The sequence below is a fragment of the Mesoplodon densirostris genome, chromosome 9 (assembly GCF_025265405.1).
Source record: "Mesoplodon densirostris isolate mMesDen1 chromosome 9, mMesDen1 primary haplotype, whole genome shotgun sequence".
Taxonomy (NCBI): Eukaryota; Metazoa; Chordata; class Mammalia; order Artiodactyla; family Ziphiidae; genus Mesoplodon; species Mesoplodon densirostris.
Window position 1 is genome coordinate 21253402 of NC_082669.1, and position 18916 is coordinate 21272317.

The 18916-nt window shown below is 40.3% G+C and overlaps 1 protein-coding gene across 1 annotated transcript in view; it reads right to left on the reverse strand.

Moving 5' to 3' along the window:
- VPS41 (VPS41 subunit of HOPS complex) overlaps positions 1 to 18916 on the reverse strand; it is a 194601-nt gene that overhangs the window by 93819 nt on the left and 81866 nt on the right. The window contains exons 5-7 of the mRNA XM_060108229.1: positions 14366 to 14440; positions 4580 to 4642; positions 713 to 778 (exon numbers count right to left, since the gene is read on the reverse strand). Coding sequence (XP_059964212.1) covers positions 713 to 778; positions 4580 to 4642; positions 14366 to 14440 — 204 coding nt within the window. The remainder of the gene's footprint in view (positions 1 to 712; positions 779 to 4579; positions 4643 to 14365; positions 14441 to 18916) is intronic.

The window sequence follows — 18916 nt, forward strand, 5'->3', positions numbered from 1 at the left end:
AACATTCCAAATCATTTGGTAGCTGAGCCTCAAAGCAGCCATTCCATAGCTATACCCTGCTATAGAAATACCGCACAGAGCCTTCTCTCCACTGATCCCCAAACTGAATATGAAATAACATTCAGAGTTCCAGGACAGTGGTAGCATTTTATTACAAAAATGGTTTTAAGAAAATCCCTGGTGAATAAAAATAGAAAAATGAACTTATTCTATAAGCAGAGTCTTTAATTTTAGAATTTATCTACAAACATGTAAATGTACAAAAGGATTATTTTACTCTCTTATTTTTTAAATAGCACTAAGATAATAAAATATGCCAGGAACATGTCAGTAAAAAAGAGCCATAATTGTTCTAACACTTTCTCAAGGCCTGCATGAGATTTTCTACAAGGGGAAAAAAACACTAGTTCACTTGCTCTTTTGTTACTGTTAAATGCTACTTCTTCTTTGTGGAAGGGACAATATTTCAAAGCACTAGGTGGTCGCTGGAGTAACATCTGTTTTTGCCCTACATCTGCTTCAAAGGAATGTCAGTGAGAAGCACTGAGGCCACACCTCCCCCAGGGGGTGATGGTCTCATGATTTCACTACATTGTGCTTTCGCGAATTTTCTCCACATGAAGAGGCAGACATTAAAAATATTAAAGATAAATTAAAGAGCAAACAGAACCCCCTCAAAGACAGCATGTGACGGTCAACACGCAGCGTTTACCTTCTTCCCTCCGGTCACAAACTGCTTGCAGCTGGATCTCACGAAATGCGGATGCACGGCAATGATCTGCAAGGGAATAAGGACCCAACAGTGGTTTAGGAGTCACAGCTCCAGCACAGAATGAAAGCCCTTTGTACATTACCGGCAGCATGATCTAAAAATCAACCCGGTATCCTGGTAGGAAGTAATCTATGCAGGTAATATTCTGCACCGAGGATGAGTTTTGCTCTGGTATGAAAAGGTTTCTTCTACGAAGCTGGGTCAAAGCTAAAAGATGAGAGTGAACAGTTGTCGTTTCTGGCTGAGTGGGACCCTCCGAGTGGGCGCCCCTCTTTAGAGACAGCCAAGGCAGTCAGTAGAGGCGGCGAGATGTCACAAACGTTTGTAATGGAACACATTTCATAGAAGAAACCCAGAGAAAGAACCCAACTATCTCCTTGTCCAGACGCCTTCCAGTGACTGAGAGCACCCAGTGGAACAGGACTGGTGATACAGCCTCAGACACTTAGCACAATTACATCTGCACCCTAACAGCAGAAAGGCAACAGAGCTGCAGGACCCAGGAGCTCCAGAGCTCAGTATCCAGGCCCTTCCCTTTCACCTCCAGCCTCAGTTCCCGGCCCGCTGGTTCTCATCCGCTCTCCACCATCTCCTCCCAACCCCTGAGAAAGGCTGCTCTCAAGGCTGCTCCCTCCCTCATCACCGTTTACTTCACTTGCCAGTGGCGTTTCTGAAGGTCTGGTGGCTGCACTCAGTGTAAACCCATCTTCGGGGCTCCCCTTTGATGGCTGTCAGCCTGCAGAGACTGCCTCCTTATTTTCTTACCCCCAAACCCATGTATTCATCAACTAATACACTGTGTTTTTTTCCAACCTAACAGAATATTTCTGGGCATTAAAAAAAATTCACACAATTACACCTTCATAAAACTCCAACTAAATACATTCTACACTCTTATTAATTAACTAATATATTTCCACCCTCCAACGGAATAGATTCCTCTTCCTACACGGTCATTTTGAGGGCATTTAGCATATGACTCCTCATTTCTCTTACCATTCCTCCTTCCCAGGTTAGCCTTTCTTCCCTTCCACATTTCCCTAATCCATCCTGGATATCAATGGAATCATTTGCATATTCTGTTGTTACACATTCTTAGAATCTCTTAGGAGAGTCCTCTTAGCTCTCTTACAATGCATCACCCTAGTCGCAGCTGCTATTCCAGACATCCCCACGCCCCTCCACCACGTTACCTTACCCCTTTTTTCTCCTCCTCACTCAGAAGAAACCAAGGCCATCAGGGTCATTGCCCTTGACTGCGGGTCCTTCACTGCCCAATGTAGCAACATTTGGGCTTGGCCTCACCGGTGGGGGGCTGGAGGACTCATATCCAAGGTTTCTCTCCCATCCCTTAGTGCCGCTCCACTAAGTCTTCCCTTTCTCTTATTTTTGATCTTTCCCCCTCTACTGACTTTTTACTATCAACCAAAACATGACCAGCAGAAATGCTCCTGGGACCCTGGCTTTCTCTCCATCTATCAGATAAGTTCCCTTCGTCATCATGAAATTTCTTGGAAGAGGAGTCTACACTGCTTGTTTCTACTTCTTCATCTCCAATTTACTCCTTGACACGTGGTGAGCCTCCTGCTACGTGTTTCAGTCCCCACCTCGTGTCATCTCTGCACTGCCTTTCCCACAATGACCACTCCTTCCTTCTGGAAACCCTCTCTCCTTTGGCTTCCCTGACACCACTCTCCTGGGTCTCCTCCAATCCCCCTAACTAATTCTTCTTAGATCCCTCACTGTTTTTTTTTCTCCCACTACCTTAATCTTTAAATTAGTGCTCCTGAATTATTTCACCATCAGTCTTCTCACTCTTCTTTTTTTTAATATCTTCATTGGAATATAATTGCCTTACAATGTTGTGTTAGTTTCTGCTGTACAGCAAAGTGAATCAGCTATACGTATACATATATCCCCATTATCTCCTCCCTCTTTTTTTTTTTTTTTTTTTTACAAATTTAATCAGTTATACATATACATATGTTCCCATATCCCCTCCCTTTTGCGTCTCCCTCCCACCCTCCCTATCCCACCCCTCTAGGTGGTCACAAAGCACCAAGCTGACCTCCCTGTGCTATGCGGCTGCTTCTCACTAGCTATCTATTTTACATTTGGTAGTGTATATATGTCAATGCTAACTCTCTCACTTTGTCCCAGTTTCCCCTTCACCCCGTGCCCTCAAGTCCATTCTCTGTGTCTGTGTCTTTATTCCTGCCCTGCCCCTAGGTTCATCAGTACCACTTTTTTAGATTCCATATATATGTGCATTAGCATCCGGCATTTGTTTTTCTCTTTCTGACTTACTTAACTCTGTATGACAGACTCTAGGCCCATCCACCTCATTACAAATAACTCAATTTCGTTCCTTTTTATGGCTGAGTAATATTCCATTGTATACATGTGCCACATCTCACTCTTTAACTGGATAACATCTTTCAAAATGGTTTCATCTTACTCAGCTGTGGTTATTCATTTTGTGTTTTTAGGGCCAATCTCCATACTGAGGTCCATATTCATGTTTCCATGAATGTTTCCTACATAACATTTCCACCAGATGTGCTACAGTTATCTAGACTCAAGCCCAAACTGGCAACATCCTTCCTCAAACCATCCCTTATTTCCACTGATGGCATTCCCACACACCATTACCAAAGCAAGAACCTGGATCTACCCTCAGCTCCTCCATCTTTTATGACCCTCGGCCACGCCATCACTAAGTCTTAGTACGTCTACCTCCTCGAGGCTTTCCCAATTCATTCCTTCTACACCATCTTGAGTACTCACTATCCCTCTTTTCACTGAGCTCCTGTAACACCAGAGTACAGCATTAGCCTTCTAAATTGTCTCCTGTCCCCAATCACTCTCTTGCTTACATCCCCCTGCACTGTGGCGGGGCTGGCTTTCTAAAACACACATCAGATCCCATCTCTCCTTCACCTGTTGATCAATAACACCTGAGAAACTAAACGACCTGACTAAACACCTGAGACTAAACACCTGAGAAAACTGAACGACCTCTTCCTTTAACAACCATAATACCCACCGTAACTACTGTGACTGTTATCTAAAATCGGTCCTTCTGCCTCGGGTCTATCAGCTCTCACATCTAACACTGTTAGAGCTGCCATATTACTTTTCCTTAAGCTTAGCTCAGTTTACGCCACTTCTTTGCTCTCCAACATTCAATAATTTCTCCTTATCTACCAGTCGGAGTCCAAATTCCTTAGCCTGAATATAAAGCCAGCGTCAATCAGCCTGTGCAGCTTTCCTGCCAAGTCAGTATTTTATGCACCATCTAAACTAGACTATTTGCCACTTCCTGAACACGATTTGAATTTTCTAGCCTCTCCGTTTATATTATATTGTTCTTCCACATGGGAAGTCAGCTTTCTCCATCAGCCCTGTATATTAAAGCCCAAACAACAGTCCATCTACAAAGCCATCATTAACGAGGACAGCTAGAAGTAACCTCTCTCAGTTATAGATTCCTTAATACTGTTTTTACCTCTTTGAGTCTTTAATCACAGATTGTGTGTGTGTGTGTGTGTGTGTGTGTGTGTGTGTGTGTGTGTGTGTGTGTGTGTGTCATCTCACCCACTACAACAAAAGATTCCTGAGGATAGACTGAGATCACAGTCACGTACATTCTGTGTACCTTCCCAGCATCAAATAGTATCTGGTACATTGGTTGAACAGATACTTACTGACAAAATTAATTCAAGATTGGTAGTGTTCAAAGTATTGTAATCCTATTGCCTTTGTTGAGAAAATCCTTAGAAAAATTAAAACTTACTGAATACTTACTTTAATGGGACAGTCAAAAGTCTCATGAAATTCTTCTCCAGAATATAGTCCAAACACCTGCACCTAAAAAGTAAATGGATCTTGTCAGTTCACCATGATGGTAACAAAGAAGGCTGCTGAGTCAATGAGAACACATACTGTCAATAAAAAAGTAGAATACGGGATTTCCCTGGTGGCGCAGTGGTTAAGAATCTGCCTGCCAATGCACGGGACATGGGTTCGAGCCCTGGTCTGGGAAGATCCCACATGCCGCAGAGCAACTAAACCCGTGCACCATAGCTATGGAGCCTGCGCTCTACAGCCTGCGAGCCACAACGACTGAGCCCACATACCACAACTACAGGGGCCTGCGCACCTAGAGCCCATGCTCCACAATGAAGAGTAGCCCGCACTCGCTGCAACTAGAGAAAGCCCGCAAGCCTGCACACAGCAACGAAGACCCAACAACGCAGCCAAAATTAATAAATTTATTTTTTTTAATCTTTTAAAAAAAAGTAGAACACTTAGTAATCTAAAGCCCTTGTAATCTCTATTAAATATCCAACGAAAACAATTCTATGGGGGTGAAAACACACTGCTGAAATTAAATTTTTACATGTATCTCATGGATAGAGTTCCCTTTGCACACAAGTTTGTTTTATTTATTAAATGGACATCAACTTTAAAAATGAAATAGATATGAATAGGTTACTAATACCCTTTTATGAACTTCCCATAGACTATTCCTAAAGGAATTATTTATTCCTTTCCTTGAAGGAAAAAGGAGCTTCTTTTTTGAGTCACAGATATATAAATCAACTGTGCAGATCAAAGTGGCAAAAGATTAGGTGAACTGCACTTCATTTACAATATTATCTTGAATCTGTTTAGAGTGTATAAATGTAAGATTTAATTTTCTCCTTATCAGTGCCTCCCTAAAAGTTGTTTAATCTTAACCTTTTCTCTGAGTGGTTGACTTTAAAAATTGAATAACATACATATTCAATTGAGTAATGTACATAAAGGGTACAGATGACAGATTCAGAGCTTGACAAATTTTTATGATACGAACATATCGCTGCAACCGCGACCCAGGTCAAGAAGTAGAACTCAAGGAGCTCCCTTGTGTTCCTTCCCATTCATTCACACCCTCACAAACTAACCACTCCTCCAAAATCTATCACCTTCAGTAAGTTGTCCTAATGTTTGAATTTTATATAAATAGAATCATAAACTATTTCACTGGCTTCTTTCACTTGACATTTTCTTTCTGATATTTATCCATACTGCTATGTACGTACAGCAGGAGCTGTTTCTTTGTCATTGCCCTATAGTATTTCAATGTATGAATACATCATAATTTATGTATCCATCTTCCACTGATCATTTGGGTTGTTTCCAGACGGAGGCTATTATGAATAATGCTGCAGTGAAAACTCTTTCCAAATTTTTTGGTCCACTTATATACCCATTTATGAAGAAATGGAATTGTTGAGTCATAGGTTATGCATCTGTTCACATCTAATAGACAGACAAACGACTTTGCAAAGTGGTTCCAATCAATTTACACTCTCACAAGCACAGTGTATGAATTCCAGGAGCTCTCAAACACTTGGAACCAGCTATTAGGGGCACTTAGAACTATTTCCCAACACTTGAGATGTGTTCACTCTTTTTCTAGTCTCTAGAAGAGTGGTGTTATTTCTTCTTTATATTTTTAAGAATTCACCTGTGAAGCCATCTAGGTCCAATGGCTCTCTGTGAGAAAGTTTTTCATTACAAATTCAATTTTTTAAATAGATATAAAACTACCTAGACTTTCTCTTGCTTTCATCTTAGTAAGTTTTTGGTTTTTTGTTTTTCCTTTTTTGGCTGTGCAGCATAGCATGCAGGATCCTAGTTCCCCAACCAGGGATCAAACCCGTGACCCTTGCATTGGAAGTGCAGAGTCTTAACCACTGGACCACGAGGCAAGTCCCCATCTTAGTAAGTTCTGAGTAGTTCATGTGTGCAAGTTCCAAGAGGAAAATGTACTCATGTTATGATATCATTTGAGGAGATAAATTGTTTCATTAAACTATAAAATCTTTAGAATATTCCACTCATTTTGTGACTGCTGTTTTTATGCCCTTGTGCCAAGTATGTTATTTGGGTTCCAAGAACAGCACATGGTACAATAACACAGAGGGAATTTGATTTACTCAGAGGTAGTCTGTTAAAATGTATTCTTGATATGGCAAATACATGTAGGCCCCACTACCACCTTGCTTCTCACTGTTCAGAGGGCATTGCATCACTGCTTTTATGTGAATGTATACGCACAGGATGCCTTGAACTTCTTATAAAATGGCGGTAGAGAAGCTCAAAAGAAAAGCACTGCATTCAGAGTTTTACTCTATCCCAGGAAGTTGTAGTTGAATGAGCCCAACAAATCCAAGAAAACGGGGTCAAAATAAGACAAGTACTGTATCACCTGAATCTTAATGGAGTAAATTAACAAGTGCTCAACTTATTAATGTTACATCAGTAGAAACTCATGCTAAACTAGGAAGTTTACATTGTTCTAACATAAGCTACTTCTATGAATTCATTCTAACAATGTCGCTGACAACGTGGTCCCCTATCAACTCTTACACTCCTACTACCAACTTGGACCTCTAAATGCTTCCACGTGCTTTACCTCCGTGGGTCTCAGGCCAGACTGCACGGTTAGGATTCCTGGAAATTAATGGCCACATCCCACCCTAGACAAACTGAACTTTCTGGTGGGGTAAAATGATGTAGTTTTTTTTTCAGGTGGAACGTATTTATTTCACTCATACTGTGGTCAACATCTACAATGTCTAGATGTTCCTCTTAGTTCTAAATTGATTTTTTTTAGCTGTAATTTGACTCACTTTTAACCAATGGGGAAGTCCCGTGTGAGGCACAGCATACGTTCTAGGCTCACATTCCAATCGCAAAGTATATTTCGATAACCTCTCCTCAAAGATGTGATGTCACTTCTCAGTCTTCTCCGATTGTGGAGGGAACAACCTTCTGGAAAAGCTGTCTATGAAAATGGCCAGTGTCATTCTGGCTTTTTTAGAAATTTTATTCTGAATTAAACTATCCTTATGGATTTGAAAATGAGAAGAAATACCTTTAAGATGATATTTTTAGATTGATAACGGACAGTATGTAACTAGCAGTGAAAATCTTGCTCTGCCTTATTTGGCCCTTATAGCAAGACAGCTAGGGATGAAAGCAAACACCATTATGCCTGTTTAACAGATGATTCTGTGGAAAAATAAATGACTCACCTGAGGTTGTAAAAATCAAGAAGAGTATTCCAAGCCCTATTTTCTACCCTCTATCATTATAGGAGCTAGCCTAAACTTTGCAAATCATAAAGATATCATTCTACAATATATAAAGTGTAAGAAAAGTAGAATAGGGAAAAGAAAATCAAAAGCCTCAAATATGTGCCAAACTAACATGAAAGGGAATGAATTAGACAATGCTACAACAGAAGTTGACACTAAATGCAGCAGACTATTCATTCCAATGGATAAAGTTCCTTTTGCTTATAACAGGGTAAAGATGATTTTAAGAACAAAAGTTAAGTGATTTTTATTGCAGGGTAAAGTACATGAGCTGAAAACAAACAAATATGAGCCCGTCGAAAAAGACTGAGGTATCAGTGAGAAAATAAATATTAGAAATATTGTAAATCTAATGGTGAAAGTTAAATTATGAATTTCCAGGGGTGTCCCTTTACAAATCACAAATCAACAACAAAACAAACAAACAAAAATGAATCCATACGAAGATATAATAGTAGAGTGATAAGAAGGAATAAACAGAAGAGAACAAATTGCAGAAGTTCTTAGAAAACAGGCTGAAACTCATAACTACCCTTTAGAACTAGTGGAAGCAAAAATGTCATAGCGTACCCGGATTAGGGGCTGGAGGGGTGTTTGCTGAAGGCGGCAAAACAAGATTAGAACTCTTAGATTAGTCTCTATTAGTATGTTTAACTGAATAACATTTTCCTCAACTGTCATTGTCTCCTTCAGTATGGAAAACACTGAGACTTCACAAGACAAATCTCATAAACTTTACCAGTACAAGCAGGGTGAGTTGTAAAACCTTTGATATTTTGGTTCATTTCACTAATGTGACACCCAAACTAGTTGGTCAGAACTTAAACTACTAAAGCTAGTAAAATCCAAAACAATTCTCATTCATTTCCCCTCTCTCTCCCTCTTTATTTGTCATTTTCTCAGTGATTAGCACACTCCTCTGTGAAAAGAATCCGTTGAATGATTGCCTAGAAAGTTTGGGCTTTTAGGAAGATTGCATCTGAGTTAAGAATCATATTTTTAAAGGTTAAAATAGAGAGGATCCTTTCGATAATGGTATCCCCTATAGCAGCCCTGACAACCTCTCCCAACTTGTCACAAAAATACCTAGTGAAGAAAAAGAGAAAATTCAGAACAATTGGCCTTAGAGTCGATCTACTGCAAAGTCTTGGAGGATTTCTCATTAACTACAAACCCACAGAGCCATAGGAGGACCACAAAATGTATGTGCTATGTGTTTACCACCAGAAGTAAAGAAACCCTACCCTCATGAAACAATCAGGAAGATGTATAAGCCTTCTTCCCTTTAGCATGGAATTCTATGTATTTGCAAACCAGAAAACTGGGCGACGGGCCAGCTCACATAGAGAAACTGTGAATGAGGTTACCAGAGTGTTGGACAGCCCTCCCAGCTATTACTTCATTGTAACAGCCCCTCTCAAACCCCGGCTTGCAAATAACAACAGGTCAAGCATTAGAAGAACAGGGGTGAACATGTAAACTGTCATTCCATCTAGGGCAGTGGCTGGAGGGACCCTCACAGGGGAGATGGCAGGTTTTCATATTCTCCACCCATGGAGGGTGTCAAAGACCCAGGAGGGAAGATAGGAGAGGCTCCCAGTTCACTGGAGGAGCTGCCTTAACTGGATACCTCCAGTCAGAGGAAATGGAGCTCATTAACAGGTCCCAATGTGAGCTGAAGGGTGACTCTACAACACCCAAAAGGATAACAAGCAGGGCCTGAATCTGTTCGCTAACCCAGGTTCAGAAAGAGTTTGTCTCCCTGTTCTGGAATGGATAAATGAGTAACAAAAATGCACACAAGGTCTATAAAAAGAATACCGCAGAACACAATTCCAGTGACTCAGAGGGAGAAAAACCATGCTTTAAAAAATGTTTTAATAGGGACTTCCCTGGTGGTCCAGTGGTTAAGACGCCACGCTTCCACTGCAGGGGGTGCAGGTTCGATCCCTGGTCGGGGACTTAAGATCCCACATGCCATGCAGCACGGCCAAAAAAAAAAAAAAAGTTTTAATAGTAACCAGAAAAGAAAAAAACAAACAAACTACAAAACTATTTGTCAACTTCAATAAGAAGAAGAGACCTCTATGAATCTGGAGCAAAGGATAGGACAACAATGATAATGATGATGGTAACAGCTGACGACTACTACGTGTTTCTTCTGCTCCAGATACTATTCCAAACCACTGACATATATTAACTAATTCATTTCTCCTAATGATTAATGAGGCAGGTACTGTTACTATCCCCCCTTTTATAGAGGAGGAAATAGGGTGAAGCACAGAGAGGTTTGAATCACTTAGCTGACAACACACAGCTCAAATGTGGCAGGATAATTCCACTCCCAACCACTCCACCTCTAAGACACTCTAAGACACGCAAGAAGTCATAATTTTTGGTTTTAAAAATTAAACATAGATCAGGCTGACGTGAAAAGAAACTTGGGAGAGATCGAAAGAGTTCAGGAAAAACAAAAAGGCAAAACAGAATAAAAGTCTACTCCAGAAAGCAAAATTGATATTGGAAGCAAAGTACCTCAGCAAAGGGGCCAAACAAGAAGAGAAATTCTCCCTGACTACAGAGAAATGAGAGGATAAAAACCATGAGAAAGCAAAGCACATGTGTGAGGTGTGTGTATGTGTGTGTGTGTGTGTATCACAAAACATGACCAATTTTTCTTACAGTATATTTTCTTTCTTTTTAAAAAATTAATTTTTAAAGATTTCAGTACAGTTGATTTACCATGTTCTGTTAGTTTCAGGTGTACAGCAAAGCGAGTCAGTTATACATACATATAAATCCACTCTTTTTTAGATTCTCTTCCCATACAGGCCATTATGGAGTACTGAATAGAGTTCCCTGTGCTATTTAGTAGGTCCTTATTAATTATCTATTCTATATATAGTAGTGTGTATATGTCAATCCCAATCTCCCAATTTATCCCTCCCCCTCCGACGTAAATCACAGCAAGATCTTTTTTTGATCCACCTCCAAGAGTAATGAAAGTAAAAACAAAAATAAACAAATGGGACCTAATTAAACTTAAAAGTTTTGCACAGCAAAGGAAAACAAAACAAAAAGAAAACCCACAGAATGGGAGAAAATACTTGCAAATGAAGTGACCAACAAGGGATTAATCTCCAAAATATATAAACAACTCGTGCAGCGCAATATCAAGAAAACAACTCAATCAAAAAAGTGGGCGGGGGGCTTCCCTGGTGGTGCAGTGGTTGGGAGTCCGCCTGCCGATGCAGGGGACACGGGTTCGTGCCCTGGTCAGGGAAGATCCCACATGCCGCGGAGCGGCTGGGCCCGTGAGCCACGGCCGCTGAGCCTGCGCGTCCGGAGCCTGTGCTCCGCAAAGGGAAAGGCCACAACAGTGGGAGGCCAGTGGGTGGAAGATCCAAATAGACATTTCTCCAAATGGCCAAAAAGTACATGAAAGGATTCTCAACATCACTAATCATTAGAGAAATGCAAATCAAAACTACAGTGAGGTACTGCGTCACACCGGTTAGAACGGCCATCCTCAAAAAATCTACAAACAGTACATGCCGAAGAGGGTGTAGAGAAAAGGGAACCCCCCACATATATTTTCAAAAGAGAAGAAGGGTGGATACGGCTTATCCACTCACCAGCTTACCTTGGAAAGGTGAGTGAGGTACAACAAAATGGGAGGGGAAGAGGCCAGACTACAGATGGTTAGTGAAGGGTTAGCAATAAAAACACAATGAACTTAGAACTGCCCACACACCCAGCACTGGCTCTGCCACATTCCCATCCAGGCCTCGCACTGTGCCCACTGCCCAGCTGAGGCAGTGGAGGGGCCGGGGGTCAAGCAACATCCCTGACCTAACAGAGAAGAGTGGGAAAGCCGCCCAGGCAGGCGCAGCGCAGAACGATGCTCTTAGCCTCAGCGCAATACCGCCTCCAGCCTAAGTATTATTGAGTTTCTCTGAAGAAATGAAAACACGTGGAACTGAAGCAATAATCAAAATCAGGACTGAAGTCAACTTTCCTGAAATGAAAACAATACTTCAGTATATGGATCAAAAGGACTTACCCTCTTCCAGACAAAATGAATGAAAATAGACCCAAACAAGACATTAACTTAGCAAACTGAATTACAAGGGCTGTTCGTTGCCCTTGGTAGTGCTGTTGTTATTATGATGAGTCTGAGCTCCAAGGCAGGACAAAAAAAAAAAAAAATTAAAGAGGTTTTGTGAAACAACAAAAATAGGCTGGCCTCTGACATGTCTAGGAAAATAAAGGTTAGTGAGAAGGGAGCAAAGTCTCCAAAACTTTGAGAGAAAATAGTTCAACCCAGAATTCTATATTAAATTAATTCTAGTTTATGTATGAGGGTGACATAGGCAAGAGATCAGAAAATAAGGCTGGTACATACTTATGCGGAAAGGTACCTAAAAATGTATACCAGTAACACACACATACAAACGCGTGCACGCACACACAGTATATGTGTGAGTGTATTTCAAAATTTGGAACTCGAGGATAAATAAAAAGATTAGAACTTAGCACCAGCTGACTAAACAGAGTAAATTTTAAACAACTGTTAGAATTATGACTTTAAAACTGAATATCAAAGGTTATCTGTGAAATAGAAGGTAATGATTTATCTAGGAATCTTAATGCACTAAAGAAAGAAAAATCGCAACAGCCATTGAAAGATGCACGAGATCTAGGTATCTGGAGTTGATCTTGCTTAAAAATCTTTCTGGTACTATCATCACTAACCACTTTACCAGATCACTGTATATTAGCACCTCAATTTTCACAATTCTGACTAACCCACGAGGAGGGCTAGCTTACACAACTATGTGCGCTGAAATATTTATTTTCAATTCTATCAACGCTGATAAAATATATGAGAAAACCATTCTTCAAAAATGCATCATGGGTCTACAACAAAATATGGCAGTTATAAATTTGACTAAAATAGGAAAACAGAGATGCTTGCCAAGAAGTGTGCCAGGAGATATCTGAGGGTCACCTCGTTATCCACCAGACACAGTAGTTAAAATATACTGCTTTGCCGCATCAAATAGTAATTCTTCAAAATTTAGAGTTCTGAAAATTCTTAGACGAAGTATCTTAGTATAAGTTCTTTTCCAATTCAAAAACAATATTGTCCTTCAACAAATTAGTTCAATTACATTGGCATTAATCCAGAAGGAATTCCTCCTCACCTTTCAGAAAACAAAAATGAAGATGATCTTTCTTATAAATACGAAATGTTTCAAGAGTTTGGATAATTATTCTCAATTTCTGCACATACCAACTCCTCCCTTATCTATCTTTGATGGTCTGGTTCATCTCAGAATTTCAGAAAATTTGACAGTGCTTTTTGAAATGCATGAGTGTTCCAATTACTATTACTAGACTCTTTGGGTAACATTAGGCTTAGATATATAAAAATGCATTCTTGTCTGTCAAGAAGACTTCATTGTTCTTTTGTTAACAGATTAAATGGGTGTAAATCTTTTACACTGATTACACTGTTTTTAATTTACTTATCCTAATGGCCCATTGAATTTAGATCCCATAAAAAACATAAAATTAGATTAGGAAATCTGCTCTATGAAGTCAAGAATATATAAGGTTCTGTAATGATTCTTAATGCACTCTCTTCTTCAACTGTTATTTTAGAAGAGTGGCTTAAATACGCTGTGCATTAGAATTTTATCATTGCAAACCAACATTAGAAAAGCCTTCCATTGACTGAAAAACAAAAGACATTCTTATAAGTGGAAAATCAATCACCACAACCACTAAATGTCACAGCTCAACATCAGCAAGAAGCGCTGATAATTGTTAGTTATACACTGCACAAATGATGTATGTCCTCGGTCGAGGAAGTAGGGGCCAGGTTTTTCCAAACTGTACATATATTGATTTTACATTTATTTAATGTGGCCACTGTAAGACACTTTATTCTTCTGATAAACTATGATTGCTTATCAAAAGATTCTATAATTCAACAGAAACATTCATAACTGGTGTGTGAAAATGAAAACCACCAGCCCACAGAAATCATGCCCACAAAATCCAATTTTGTGGATTTATGGCAGAAAGGCATTAAACCACTGTCTTGCAGGAACTGCAAACCAATCGCTGAAGCCTAAGTGGCACGGCAGTAATGATTAAGGTGACATGTCCCTCTGCCACAGCTGTTAATCAGCTTAATACTAGTTACATTATTGACATTCTTGTAATTATTTTTCCTAAGGCACATTTGCGCAAAATATATTTTACTTTAATTATGAGCAATCGGGAACAAGTCTGATACCCAAAAAGAATAATCAAGGTTCTCCTACTGCAGGTATACAGTAGGCACAGCACTGCTCCGAGCCCCTGGAGTTGGTAACATCACAGCCCACAGAGCTGGAGCACTGCTTTCCACGTGACCATGTAAGCCCCATACCTTGCCATCCTCTGAACACACGCCCATGTGTTCTCCACTTTCATCCAGGCTAATCTGATTTATCTTCACAGGACTCTATTAAAAACAAAAGAACAAACAAACATGGTAAACCTTCAGAAACATATATATCAAAAGTTAAATGCCTTGTCTTTTCGTAAAATGTAAGTGATACAAGTTGTCTATTAGTTTAGATGCAGGAGTCCAAGACATATTTTGCTTCTGCAAATGAAAATGGTAAAATATAGCTTTGTTCCCAGACATGTAATAAGCCCAGAAACCTAAGATTTCCCCAAATTACCTATTTCACATACTTGGCGTCCCAGCTAAAAATGGTACTTTTCTTACCTGTTATGTACCTTTTTATTTGTTCTGTTCTATTTACTCCACAGTCCTAAAATTCTTTCCCAGCCAAATTCGTTAAAAGAACAAAACAAAAACCAAAATAAAAATCATGATGTAAAGAAAAATTTGTTTTTTTAATTGAAATATAGTTGATTTACAATGTCATGTTAGTTGCTGGTATACAGTAAAATGATTCAGATATATATATATACACACACACACACACACACACACACACACACACACACACACACATTCTTTTTCATATCCTTTTCCATTATGGTTTATCACAGGATATTGAATTTAGTTCCCTATGCTATGCAGTAGGACCTTATTGTCTACGTATTTTATATACAGTAGTGTGTATCTGCTAACCCCCAACTCCTCATTTATCGCTGCCCCACCACCTCTCCCCTCTGGTAACCGTAAGTTTGTTTTCTGTGTCTGTGAGTCTGTTTCTGTTACATCATACTTTAGATTCCACGTATAAGTGATATCATATGGTATTTGTCTTTCTCTGACTTTCTTCACTTACTATGATAATCTCTAGGTCCATCCATGCTGCTGCAAATGGCACTATTTCATTCTTTTTTTTAAAAATTTTTATTGGAGTACAGTTGCTTTACAATGTTGTGTTAGTTTCTACTGCACAGCAAAGTGAATCAGCTATACATATACCTGTATCCCCTCTTTTTTGGATTTCCTTCCCATTTAGGTCACCACAGAGCACTGAGTAGAGTTCCCTGTGCTATACAGTAGGTTCTCATTAGTTATCTATTTTATACATAGTATCAATAGCATATATATGTCAATCCCAATCTCCCAATTCATCCCACCTCCCCCTTTCCCTCATGGTATCCATACGTTTGTTCTCTATGTCTGTGTCTCTATTTCTGCTTTGTAAATAAGGTCGTCTATACCAATGGCATTATTTCATTCTTTCTTATGACTGAGTAATATTCCATTGTATACATGTACTACATCTTCTTTATCCATTCCTCTGTTGATGGACATTTAGGTTGCTTCCATGTCTTGACTATTGTAAATAGTGCTGCTAAGAATATTGGGGTGCACGTATCTTTTCAAATCAGAGTTTTCTCTGGATGTATGCCCAGGAGTGGGATTGTTGGATCATATGGCAACTCTAAAATCTTAGTTATTTTACTTTGCCTCACCAGCCAATCCATTTCTTCTTCTCTTATAAATTACTAAGTCAACTTTTTATTTATACTCTATGCTTAGTACTTTCTGGGGGAATTCCCCAGGGTCTAATTGATAGTAACTAATTTTGTCATCCTCCATTATTTTTTATTTTTTTTTCTTTTGCGGTACGCGGGCCTCTCACTGCTGTGGCCTCTCCCGTTGCGGAGCACAGGCTCCGGATGCGCAGGCTCAGCGGCCATGGCTCATGGGCCCAGCTGCTCCGCGGCACGTGGGATCTTCCCGGACCGGGGCACGAACCTGTGTCCCCTGCATCGGCAGGCGGACTCCCAACCACTGCGCCACCAGGGAAGCCCCATCTTCACAGATTTTTAAGTTTGAGATTACTCAAAAGAATGGAGGCCCGTGAGCCATGGCCGCTGAGCCTGCGCGTCCGGAGCCTGTGCTCCGCAACGGGAGAGGCCATAGCAGTGAGAGGCCCACATACTGCAAAAAAAAAAAAAAAAAAAAAAAAAAATCTGTGAAGATGGAATTAGGCATTCTACTTTGGATATATTTTCCCAAGAGTAAACACACAACTGTACTTTTAATATTTTTCACAGTTTTCCAGTTCTCTATGTAGCCAACTGTTTACTCACTACAATATTCATACAGGTGGATTTTCTAAAGAGAAATCAAAATCAGTAAATGTTGACAACATTAAAAAAATGGCAACCTTTTCTTTTTTTTTTGCTTCTTACGTCATGACAGTTTACAACTATCTTCCACAAAACATGATAGAACAAATTAACCACAAAAAGAGAAGACTTCATCGATTTCAACATGAGCCTGCAAATTCATTTTTTTCAATACCTAACCTTATAATAATTCGGTTTGTGCATAAGAATAAAATGGAAATACACAAAGTTGATTGTTCTATGCTCAACGGAAAATATCTCCAAGCTAGTAAGTCATGGCCAGGACAGACCAAGACTCCCTGACCTTGGAAAGGCCACCCACTGCCTGATGCTGCTGAGAGAAACTCCCATGTTACAGGTGGAGACAGCTGGCTACAGAACCCGTTCTCACCCTGATCCCTAAATCACGCCTGAAACGCAGCTCATGAAAACCAAGCTATCTCCTTAAAAGATGCTAGAATGTTAGAACAGGGAAGGACCTTACAGAGATATCTGATCCATTTATAGGAGAATAAACCAACCCCATGGATGACATTCACAACAGAGAAAAAGCAGAGCCAGGGCTCTGACCTTAAGAGCAGTGAAGAGAACTTTGTGATGGGCAGCAAGGAAGATGCAAAACAAAAGCTGAACTGGGAAAGCAATGAGGCCAGTGTGTCTGGACTTCTGGCCGACGAGTCTGAATGTGCAGCTTCTACAGTCTTCTTTGGATAAATGCTTTCCTCACTGAGTACCTTCTGTTAACAACTTCCTGATTCTGATCTTTTGTTCGCCAAACAACATTTTAATGCCCATTTTACTTGTGGCAAATATAAACCCCACATACCTCAGACTGTAATTTAATTGGTCTCTGGTTATAACCTACCTCAGATTATAATTCAATAGATGTGTGTAGCTTGATCACTGCCAAGGTTTCCTGTCCTAACCAATATGGTACCATCCACATGTGACTATATAGAAAGTTAAGTTAGTTAAAATCAATCACAGTTAAAATTCATGTCCTCCGTTGCACAAGTGCTCAATAGCCACATGTGACTAGCGGCTACTGTATGAAAAAGCACACAGATCACAGAATGTTTTCATCATTTCAGAAAGTTCTACAGGGCAGCACTGAGCCTCAGTGCTGAGTACAACGCTTCTTCACAAGGCCCTTCTGTACAACTTACATCGAGAAGTATATCTTCTCCCTATACACCTGTCAAACTGTACATCATTTGTTCTTGGACTCTGTGCTCACGGCCTGTGCTAAGATTCTAGGAATCACACTGTATTATTTTCAAAGACCTGGCATACACGTTAGCTGATCCTCACAACTTCTGGCGAAAGCAGTCAGCCTAGGATGGTTACCTCCACCTCACAATAAGGAAAATGAGGCCTCAAGAGTTTACGTGAGCTGTCTAGAGCCTTAGTACTGCTATGTGGCTAGGCCACACAGTGGTATTCTTAGTACGAATAAACCCAACTTTTTATTACAACATGTTTCTTCCTGAGTAGAAACTAATTTGTATCACCACATTAGCAATATTATGGGGGAAAATAAATCATAATGACAAGGTATAAGAATCCTTTTTCCTTTATACCTGTTAGCAATGGTTAGCTTTTTTTTTTTTTTTTTTGCCAACGATCAATATTCACTGATTTATTTCCCCAACTACTAACAACTTAAACATTTTCTTAAGCCTGTCGGCCAATTAATTTATTCTTCTAAAAACTCTGTTCAGGGCTTCCCTTGTGGCGCAGTGGTTGAGAGTCCGCCTGCCGATGCAGGGGACGTGGGTTCATGCCCCGGTCCGGGAGGGTCCCACATGCCGCAGAGCGGCTGGGCCCGTGAGCCATGGCCACTGAGCCTGCGCGTCCGGAGCCTGTGCTCCGCAACAGGAGAGGCCACAACAGTGAGAGGCCCGTGTACCACAAAAAATAAATAAATAAATAAATAAATAATAAAATAAAAACTCTGTTCATATCTCTTATTTTTTCTATTAATGTCTGTTCTTTTCTTGTCCATTTCCTTCTTTTTTTTTTTAAAGGGTATGAGGTCTTGGTACAATACCTTACCCTGACATTGTATATGTGGTCGCCTGTATATTTTTGCAAGACAGTTACTGCTTTATTTCTCACATCTAAGTTTGTAATACTTTCACGATTCATCTTTTTTTTTTTTTTTTTTTTTTGCGGTACGCGGGCCTCTCACTGCTGTGGCCTCTCCCGTTGCGGAGCACAGGCTCTGGACGCGCAGGCTCAGCGGCCATGGCTCACGGGCCTAGCCGCTCCGCGGCATGTGGGATACTCCCGGACTGGGGCACGAACCCGTGTCCCCTGCATCGGCAGGCGGACTCTCAACCACTGCGCCACCAGGGAAGCCCATCTTTTT